The sequence below is a fragment of the Halyomorpha halys genome, unplaced genomic scaffold (assembly GCF_000696795.3).
Source record: "Halyomorpha halys isolate HHAL.00 unplaced genomic scaffold, Hhal_1.1 Scaffold400.1, whole genome shotgun sequence".
Lineage (NCBI taxonomy): Eukaryota > Metazoa > Arthropoda > Insecta > Hemiptera > Pentatomidae > Halyomorpha > Halyomorpha halys.
In genome coordinates, this window is record NW_027106113.1 from 1,134,457 (window position 1) to 1,146,131 (window position 11,675).

At 29.1% G+C, this 11,675-nt stretch overlaps 1 protein-coding gene across 9 annotated transcripts in view; it reads right to left on the minus strand.

Moving 5' to 3' along the window:
- Positions 1-11,675, minus strand: part of LOC106682291 (rhotekin) — a 316,322-nt gene that overhangs the window by 2,024 nt on the left and 302,623 nt on the right. For all 9 annotated transcript variants that reach the window (XM_067053646.1, XM_067053650.1, XM_067053644.1 and 6 more), the window contains 5 exons: positions 5,978-6,367; positions 5,126-5,220; positions 2,658-2,872; positions 2,019-2,173; positions 31-143 (listed from right to left, as the gene is read on the minus strand). In XM_067053646.1, coding sequence (XP_066909747.1) covers positions 31-143; positions 2,019-2,173; positions 2,658-2,872; positions 5,126-5,220; positions 5,978-6,367 — 968 coding nt within the window. The remainder of the gene's footprint in view (positions 1-30; positions 144-2,018; positions 2,174-2,657; positions 2,873-5,125; positions 5,221-5,977; positions 6,368-11,675) is intronic.

An 11,675-nucleotide genomic window follows, 5' to 3' on the forward strand; every position in this document is an offset into this window, starting at 1 on the left:
CATTTCTCAAAGACATAAATTTGAACATACCTATAATTGGTGTTTCATCGTAAAGTGAACCTTGCCTGTGCGACCTGACAAAATTCTGTTTTCCAGAACCAGGTGAGTATATTTCCATGTTTGTTTCCGCTGCACTTTTCCATCTGGAAAAAAATGTCACTCTTCAAAATTTGTCTTAATTTTGAACGATTATCATCTCAATACTTTAAAGTCTTACAGTTCAGAATCTTGATTAGTAAGAAAAATTAAGATTGGGTACAAATTAAAATATAAAAATATTTTACTTTATAACAAAACCAACTTATATATGTGACATATTAACACTAAAAAGAAAACAAAATTGATGAAGTCTACATTAAGAAACATGTTAGGAATTTTTAACCATCAACATATACAGTTGTCCATAACTATCTCCTTCGTAAACTATGACATTTACTGTTGAGGTAGTACTCTCATACTATTAGCATTTGCTCAATAGTTGGTAGTAATATAAAATATAAAAAAGTGAACTGTCAAATTATAAGACAAAGTAATTTGAGATTAATTTTTCTGTAAACAGAAGTAAACACTGATAGTAGACACTGTCATGATGTAAAATTTATGATAGTTGCAGTCATAACACCATTTTCTGTCATGGAAGTACTCTCATACTTGACAATATCCGTAGGACTAGTGAAGCTACTGTGCAGTAAAAACTCCGTATACGTTGACTTTACATTAAAATTTCCTAACTGAAATGTTACCATATTGTATATTAGTTTCCTCCATGACAGTATTCACTGTCATGATAGTATTGTCACACTAGGTCTGTCATGATAGTTGAGAGCACATGTAACAGTAGTGAAGCTCTTGTAACATTAAAACCTATTTTAATGGTGACAATTAACTTAGGAAATTAAAACTTCAAAAATTATGACAATTACCATCATGAAATTCACACTTGACTGTTTTAAATGAACTTAAATTCTTATCAAAATTATTAATTTAGTAAAAAAGTTTGGATATAATAGGTAATCATCTCAGAAATAATCATTCAACAAATAATCTTTGATTAAAATTATAAAATAACTTGTTTAAAGTATTTAATGATTTATTATTTTTTTTTAGTAATTTATTTACAACTGTATAAAATTATATACAAGTAAATTTGCCATCAGGTATAAAATAACATGTGGAGAATCTACCCATTGATAGAGCTCCAATTGCGTAACTGGAGAAGAAGATCATGGGCCCATCTTCTTTTCAGATGACTAGAGAAATTATCAGGTATTGAAGGAGAAGCCAGGTTAGAAACAAATGGGTTTGGGTGGTTAGGAAGTTTATCATGAGAAGATTGGTATCTAGTTCTGGTGAAATCGGCAACAAGATTTATTTTTAAAATATTATTTAAAAAAATGTAGTCTAGGTCTAGTCCGGTAAAAACATTCATGTGGCACACACTACACAAGATTGTGGAGTTGATAAATTAATTTTTTCTTTTTGAGTAATTTATTGTAATTCTCATTTTTTTTTTTGTGAACGTTACATTACGAGGCTATAATAGTTTTTATTTCTCCTACCTAATTTGATTTTAAGTTATTTTGCAGAAAGAAAAGTTGTATTGAAGTAATTTTCTTCTTCTAAAATTGTATTTAGAATGTTTTATTGAATGTAACTTTTATATTTATGAATGGGTAATAAATTAAATAATAGAAAGAGAGAACTGTTGCTGAGGACAGACGTTAGCTGGTTTGTGCAACCAAACTGTAATGCAGGATGGATGACATGAACATTCATGTCATATATAAAATCAGTTTTTCTTTTTTTTTTTAAAAAGAAATTCTGCAACAGATAATTCTCTTTACGAGATTATACCAAGCTGAAAATGTCAATGGGATGAAAATTACTTTTAAAGGAATAGAGCTGGATTTCGTTAATTGAAATCCAATATGTCTATCACACTTCATACGGAAAAGAATTACAAGCTATGTATAAATTATACATATATATTTTAAATAACAAATTAACAATGAAAATACCTCTCGTGGTCTTTGACATGGTCTGTCAAATGCCTGATCCATAATTCCCTCTCTTCAAGATTTCTCAATCTAAGTACTGTTGTTTCTTCTTTTCCTTCCCTCTCATTGACCAGCAAGATCTCATTCCCTGATTTTGTACATTTAATTACAGTTTCCTGCAAAAATATATCATTAATTAATACAAATGAGTATTATTCTTGGCTTATTAATTTGATTGAAAATGACGATTTTCTACAAGATACTACAATCAGTTGTCATACATAGTATATTGAACTGTAAATGAAACTTTATATTCCCCTCCCAAAAAAAAAAATACTGAATAAATTTTGTTAAATTTCAAGAAATGAACAATTTCTTTAAAATATTTCAAAATGTAGCATCACTTCAAAAATTTAGAAAACATATGGGAGTGTGAATATGGCTTAGATAAAGATGCTATATGACTTAGGAGTGTTCAGCAAAAATATAGTTGTTTCTTAAAATTTTCCTAAATTTTGTTGAGTTTTTCCTAAATAATAGCGGGACTTGCTTATGAGGGTGTCCATACTGGTAAGTAAGTACACATTTATTGCTCTGGGGCACTTTTATTTAACTTGCCTAGACAGAACCTTTTTATTCAATAAAAATTAAAGTATATACCCTGTTGACAGGAACAACGTTCTGTGGAGGGCTGCCATCAAGATTGGCCTGCCTGCTTGGCCATAGGCTGACTGAGAACCCCTGAAGGCTGGCGAATCCACCACCTTCTGTTATTGATGAGACTGTCTCTTTGATGAGGCACTCAGGTTGGGCAGCTAAACGGCAACAGAAGTGTCCAAAGAGAGGAAGGCCGTCTCCACTTCTTCTAGCGATATCTGAAAATGATCAATGAGAAATAGATAATACACAAGAGAATCAGATAATGTTAATAACTTTCCAACAATATGTTTTCGGAAAACAAGTTTTGACCATAAAAACCATTTTATGGTTTACCAATAAATCCTTTATATACATAATCCTTTGAAGATACATCAAGAAAGAAATTTATTCCAACAAAAAAGTTACTTTTATAAGATTCTTTCACATTAAATTTAATTGAATATTTCCATCGATTTATAAGGTAAATATGACTTCCATTTAGGGGTAAATATATATTTCACATCTACAACATTTTCACGTAGTCATTCCCCATCTTCAAAATTAGTAGTTCCTAGTATACTAATAATCTTTTATTATCAGAAGCATTCCTCATAACTAAAAATAATAGTAGAACAGTCAATTACAAAAGTGATTGATAAATCTGGCTATTAAAATAAAGAAATTGATTAAACTTAAGTATTAAGCACCTTTTGTAACAAAAGATACACAAACCATTGAAATATTTAACTAGAGCAGTAAGACGGTATCAATAAAAGATAACAATAAGGTAAAAAGTATAATAAATTCCTACACAATTAGACCAGTTAAAGACAAGATTCAGTTCTTTACTAATTATTTCAACCATGTTAACCAATTTGTTATGTATAAATGGCAAGGATATGAAGGTTTTTCAAAGCTGTGAGTAGTAATATTTTTTATTGTTATAATTAAATTAAGAATTTATGCACAAGTGTATTATTTGTTAATTTTTAAATTGTAGTGTTATTCTGAAGATGGGGAATGATAACCCTGAAATGTCAAAATGTTAAAGATGTCAGAAAATATTTTTGAACCAAAAATGGAAGTCATCTTTACATTTAAAATCAATGAAAAAAATATATAAACTTCCAAAAAAAAATTAGAAAAACAGAATAAATCTTAAATATTCTTATTCTATTACAACACTAATGCAAAATTAAAATATGGCTACCTAATTTACATTTCCAAGTTTCTAATCTCCCATTATTTCTTTTAGGCCGATTGAACCAACCTTTTTAAAAAAAATTGATTTTAAATATAGTGAGGCTACATACAAATAAAATCCTTAATCTATGAATTAATACAAAAAAAATGAAAGTTGAATAATTTAGAACTGCTAAATGCAAAGAAAAAAACAACACAAATAACCATAAAGACTTTAGTTTTTAGTTTCATCCAGTTATTAGTAATTGCTTTGATTGACTTAAGCACAATAATTACTAAATAAAAAGAAGATACAAAAATTCAATTACAAACAGTTTAAGTAAAATAAATGAACCAATTCAGAAAATGGACTCCTTCAATAATGGGTTCATTCCTGATATCTGAAATTCAATCCTATAAAAATAATAATTAATTGAATTGCTACCCCAACCAACCCACAGTCTATTATTAAACTTTAACAATTTAACCTTCCTTTAGAGCATAAATCATTGATCAAATAACATTTTTTGTTATAGAAGTTAAAATTAACAAATTTACTTTCATTTTAAATTAATTTCATATATTGAAAATTATTATTATTATACTGATGATTTTAATATATTAAGTACAACATAATTTTAAAATAATATTTGATTTATTAATCATTTTCTCTATTTATTACCATGAATGAAACTAACAAATTGTATAAAACTATAGATGTATTGTTTTAGAAAAAAAAAAATAGTTAATTGTTTTTAGCTGAGGAGGGAGAAACAGTATCAAAATGCTCAAATATAGAATAGATATATCTCTTAAAAACATTATATTTTTGTTAAAAGCTTTTTTAATATAGGTCATATAATGAAACAAATTAACAAAATGTTTAATTTATAGGGCAGAATTTGGTTTGTATGGAAAATGATATATCAATATCAAGGCTATTGAGTTTCCTTAAATCACCTATGAATGCTACAAAAAAGTTAGCAATAAATAAATACAATTATTTTTGAAATGTTTTTTCCACCAAAGTATTTCAATGCTTTGATGGAATGGTTCACCGAAAATTCTACTTTTTGAGTATATTTTAGTCATTCAAACTGTGAACAGACCTACATCACTAAATTACATGTACTCTTTCATGATTCATTAAATTTGCTTTGAAGTGCTCATAATCTAATGCGATTATTAATAAGTAATCCTAATAAATATGATTTTCACATGACTGCTACAGGAGTTGAGTGTAAACACAAACAATTGAAAAACACATACTTCAGATCATAAAGCTAATGAATATAATTGATATTTACCAGATGTTTCTAGCTTGAGGTCATGAGTCCTGATTCCATCATTTATATCGTCCAAAGTAAGTCGTGCTGATGCCATCAGCTCGAAATTTGGTCCGCTGTAAGGAGTAAATGACACAATATAATTTACTTTATATTCCCTGATATTCATCTAAAATACAGAACAAAAATTCTTCATAAATATTTTTTGAGAAGTATTAAATAATGACATTAACTAGTTGAATGTTCAATATTTGTAATTATCAAAATTCAAAACTGTATTAAAAATAATAATTCAAAATTGTATTAAAAAAAAATTCAAAATTGTATTGGGTAGGAAGTTCAGATGAAAAATGAAAATCTAAATGTTTTATTGATGAGTTTACAGTTTTCGAATCGGATTCCAGTTAATACTAACTGATTGTATAAAATAAAATGTTATTTTTTTGAGTAATGCATTCAATTCAATATATTTTTTGTGGAGTGAAATTAATGAAAATAAGTGAATACAATAATAATATATGATAGCTATTAGTTTAGTTGTAAATACAATATTAAATTTATAACTCAATACTGATGCAGAGATGACTATTTGTACATCCAATCATTAAATGATGATTTACATCTACATTACAGCAAAAGTTTTTAGTATAGACCAGAGGTCTTTGAACTGCAACCTGAGGACTAAAATTATCCCATGAGCTCGACCAATGGTACATCACAGTTTATTTGGATTATTTTATCAATTTTACAATTGAAGTGAATCGTACAAAATAATGATTAGATGTTTTTATTAAAAAAAAATTGCAGTGGATACTCCTTGAGGTTTAGGCTAAAAAGTTTAAAGACTCCAGTTATAGATGAACAACCACTTACATTTTTCCTGAGTTAAGCTCATCCCGGAGAGAGGCAGCAAGCTTTTTGCCAACAGTCCGACTGATGGAGTTATGGATGGTGTTCTTGATTTTCTTTCTTGTACTAGCCATCGACATATCATCCCTCAACATGTGGCTGTAGACTTCGAGGGTAAAGGTGAAGTCTGAGCTAACCTGGTTGAAGACTAGAACATCTGGGAAGGTGAGGTCAGTGAGGGATCGGTCAACAGGACACAAGAGCGACGTGTCATACATCTCGGTACCAATCCTTGCCAGGCAGAACACTGCAAACCTTCTATAATCACCCTTGTTCTTGAAGTGGTCTGTGTCCCTCCAGATAAGAGGCATTCGAAGATCAGAAAGGCACACTCGTGCATTGCACCCAATACTCCTGAAGAAATAATAGTTATGTTTGAATTATTGGATTTCAATTTTTTTAAAATAAACTTAAACTAAATGTTTACATTACACTGAAGATTCATGATATTGTCTTAATTTTCAACTTGATAATTAAGTAAAATAAGAAATACATATAAAAAATGGCAAAATGTTATAATTCATTTTTGTCTAAAATAATGATCATAAAACATTGGGTATATTCAATATATATTTATTGTTAGTTTTAAAAGGAAAAAAAAAGATATTAATTCATATAATTTTTAAAACTGAAACTTTTACTAGTCTTTAATAAGATTAAAATAAATTTATAGGAGTGATTCAATAATTAGAAAAATATTCAAAATAAAGATCTTTATATTCACTATTCAACTTCACATCATCTCATAATTAATAAAAATTCAGCGGAAACCATTTTGGAGAAGCACAAGTTAAGATTGTGAAGCCACCATAACAGGATCATAGTATTGTGAGAATAACTTAGGAAACTAATCCAATATGAGTAATGTATGATATGAGAAATTCCAATATGAGAAATACGCTGAACACAATTCAGAAAAATAAAAGATGTGACTATTGTAATAATTTCATTAATTTTTGATACAGCTAATAAAACAGTAGTTTGGACTAATTTATAATATACACAAGTCCTACAAGGAAAAAAAAATGACAAAATATTTCTTAAAGATATTCAACTAAACTTCCTTCTTTCCAATAAATTATTACTAATACTAAATAATTTTTGGTAGGGTGAAGAGAAATTATAAATGAAGTTCCCCATTTCCCAACACTGCCTCTCTAGGTTCTTAAACATTTAGGAACAACCTACACTAGCTCAACTACAGTACATCACCATCACCTTGCTGTTGCTCATGTGCTGCATCAAACATTCATACAAATAGTAGCAAATATCACACTAAACCATTACTAAACATTTAAAGACATCAGGAAATTGTGCTATCAATAAATTATTCTAACTATTTATGGTTTAATAATTAAAAACAAGTCTCTTATTTTAATAGTTTAGATAATGCATGAAATACCTAAGGAAGGTGGGGCTAACCTCTGGTCCCCTCTGATAAATAAGACCCAAATCAGGAATCTTTGTTCTAATTTTATTTGTTAATTTTTGTATGAATGATAAGTTGACAGACAAAAAATAAATAAATTTTGATTTAATCAGATGAGGCCGTTAAAAATTAAGCCTTTTTGGATTGTATAACTTCAAAATAATTATTACTTTTTTATTTTGTTAATTTTAGCTATATATTTTTATATTTCTCATAATATACTTTTGCTTAGTTCGCAGTATGTGAATTTAAATTATTTTCGATGTTTGTTATCTTTTTGTATGAATCCTTAACTTTGCAATATTATATTTTATGCTATTCTAGCATCATTAGTAAACTTATTAATTTCTAGTTATCCTATTTTTTCTCTTCACTATATTATGGTAGTTTTATCGTTTTTTTGTTTTTAGCCTTGATGAAGAACTGAAATTTAGGTCGAAAAGTAGGCACTAGTTCACTACTCCACTGACCGCACCCCTGAATATCTCACATTAAATCTACGGGCAACAATAAACAAATTATTTTTGTTTTAAAGTTAAAAATTGCAATTTTATTTATTTTATTTTTTTTCTGGATGTAAAAAATAAACCCGCCCGGGTCTTCCAACGGTTTAGGTAACGCCACTGAATGCTTGCCTACAAAATGACGCAACTGTATCAGCTGAGAATGTTAAACAAACCTAGTTCGTTCTGTTCATAATGTTCTTCTGAAAAAAAAAAACTCACTAAATTACAACTAAGAACCAATAATATATATAATAAAGTATCGCTACACTCAATTTTATCTATGTTTTATGACATTCTCCATTCAGTAGTTTCACGTTACTCAGAGAGATATCGTCAAACTGAAATTTACAACAATGCCATTCAAACCTTGATCAGTGTACAACTTCATTGGACAGGGTACGTTTTCAGGTTTGCGGCTGTTAGCTTCACCGAATCGATTTTATCCAGTGTTAGCTAATCGAGTATCTAACAGGATAGAAAGATGGTCAAGGTTTCGGGTCCATCCGATGTGGAGTATTGCGACTATTCAGCAGGGGATAGCACGAAGTGATATCCGAAAATCGGCTTCCACCTTCCAGGATAAAAAATAATGTATGACAATGTAATATCTATAACGCCTTCACATAAAGTTTTATTAGTAAGATAAGGCGATTAAAAAACCTTTAAAGTTATAGGATAAATAAAGCTATAAACTGTGAGAACGCTTCCGATTATCTTGAGCATCAAAAAAAGCTATTCGTGACTTTAATGAAAAACTGTATTGTTGGCCACAAAAGAATTTTTTATGAGCCAATAGGTATTCATGTGTTAACAACTATGAAATAATTGTCTGTCTTATGCATCAGAACAAAATTTAAGTAAATGCTATTTGATCGTGAAGAGGTTATTAAATAAATAGCATTATACCAGAACCCAAAAGGAAAAGAGGACTTTGAATGAGAACTTATTTGAAGAATGTTATTTCCATTTGTAATATTGTTAACCAATGTGAACTATGTGACATCTTAGAATATTATTACTTTATACTTAATTACATATTTTTAGATTTTGGTTTAATTTGTATAATTTATCGTAATTTGAGAAATAGCTACATTAATATATGTTAAGTAAATAAATCAGTTAAATAAAACCTGACACACGAATTTGTAATTATATATATAATTAATGAAGTTATTTAATAAAAATTTAAAATTTTATCTGAAAAGATATCTAATGATATGTTTTTTTAAATATTATTTTTTATTCAATGAAAAATATACTGACAAGAAAATCTTCACAGGTCTGAAGTCAGAATACACGAGCAAACACACTGCCCCCGCCTTTGACGGGAGCCAGAGGACGATGCTCCGCGGTCGGCACAATGTTCTCCATTATCCAGAGAGTAGCGGTACTACCCTGGGAGCACTAGGAACATGAGTAGGGAAGACAGGGAGTATAATAAAAACCATAGGAGGGAGAGAGATAGACGTCTAGTTTTTTCCTACCCCATAGTCTGAAAAATGGACAATGCTGCAAACTAAATCTCTTCAGGAAATTGCAAATGCAGTGGAGAAATTGAAGTCAGAAGACATTTGCAATCCTACTTAAGAAATGTTAAATACGTTTGGATCATAATAAAGATGCTAAGTGAATCCCGAGGTTTGACACCAACAACGCTTCCAGCATATTTTCCTCAACTTAACACTGGAATGACAGCATGGAATGAGGGATAACCTAACCGCATTTCGTTGACGTGCCGCTTCTGTTCTAGGAACCCCATCTTTCCTTTCTTCCAAACTGCCTTTCTAGATCTCCTTTATTATTTCATATTAGCTGAGGTTAGTTACGCTTTAGATTTGGAAGTGGAAGGACGAGAAAGGTAATTTGATATATGAAACAACGCACTGTGCAGTTATCGAATGTTTTATGTGATTCTGTGGCTCATCTAACACGTTATTGAAACTTTCCCTTATACAATCGTGTTCAGAAGTCAACTCAATAAAGTCAACTCATTCAGAAGTCATTTATACATGAAAGCAGAGAAAATCCAGAAAGTGCAGGCCGAGTCAAGCCTCAAACGCAAGAGAATTAGAAGACGTGGAGGAAGTTCAGTATTTTTCAGATTTGAAAAAAAAGTTGGATGATATATTACAAGAAGTTGTTCCAACAAGTCTAGGGAAGTATTGGGCAAAACATGGCGAGATCCAGGTCTTTGGGCAACCTGGTGTGATCGAAGTCTTTGGGAGAGATCAGTTTATATCAAACAAAATGAGTACGATGTTTTTTCCATACAGAAATACAAATATAGAAATAGGATACTCAAGAAGTTCTATTTCCACTGATATCAAAATATAGTCTGATTGATCGAGTGCATACATAAAACTTTCAATAGAAGCTCCTTGAAAAGATTTTTTAAAACTTTTCATTCACAATTCTTGATTCATCATTAAAGAATAGTCGAACACATAAAGTCTAGACCTTTATAAAATAGGCTTAACCCGAAGCGGATATCACTTCGATTGGACGGATAATGTGTAACATAATCATCTAATTTATCTTTAATTTATCAGAGCGTTAGATTGATCATACTTAGTGTATGATAAAAAGGAAAGAGGGGAAAAAGATTTTGTATTTAATTATTTAGTATGTTGAAGAATTGCTATATCAGACTTCAACAATTAAGTCGTGATAGTAAGGTGATATTGTGAGAATATACAAGGGCGTAGGATGGCAGAAATGGGAGGAAGCAGCTTGCAGTGACACCCACACTCACGGCTAAATTGGGTTAATAGCAACTCCAGCTCCCTTAATTTCTTTGTCTCTGGAGCCTCTCCAACTGACAGGCCTCTTCCATGATAGGGGTAAAGGCGTACTCCCAACATCACAAGCTCTGTTATTTCCTTCAATAACAAGATTAATCCTATGTTTTATTTAAAGGGGAGAACAATTAACAATAACCCTTATCCTTCTGTAAATAACAATATATTCCTCATCTAAATAATAAATAAATCTTCCATTAAGGGAATAAGTAATATTAAATAAATATTAAAATTATATTTTTATAATTAATATAGTTTAATTAATTTGTATTAATAATTAAATAAATAGATAAAAAGCTTTTTAAAAAATCTGAATTTTTTAAAAAATTTATCAACTAGAATTTAATTCTTTTTTTTTTTTATCTAAATACTTCTTCATATACTATTACATTTTTATTTGTTATGATTATCATAACTTTGAAAAATGATTGTTTACATAAAACTTTTACCTTTATATATTACTAATATGTCATTATTAGTAATGACATTTTCAAGTTATAAAAAGTCAAGATAAGTATATACATATGTGTTTAGTTTTATATGAATATATAATAAAAAAATTAAAATATTTAATACAAAATCATTTGAAAATAGAGAACTTCAATATAAAAAAAAGAAGATACTAAACAAGCTTGTTACCAAATTTGATAAAATAGTGTATTAATAATTATAAAATAATAAATTTAATTGGAATGGTTATTTTAAGTCGTCATTCTCATCTTTGTTATTAATAAATTTGGAAATGAGATATATTTTTAAGTTTTCATAACCATATCATTTATTTTTCAATTTAATAGTCCATTTTTTATTATATAATTTGTAATTATATTTTATTCTGAAATTAAGTTTAATAATTTTATAATGAGATGTAGATAGTTGACCGTAGATTAATGTTTGAAGAAGTTTATCGGGGGGTGCGGTCAGCAAAG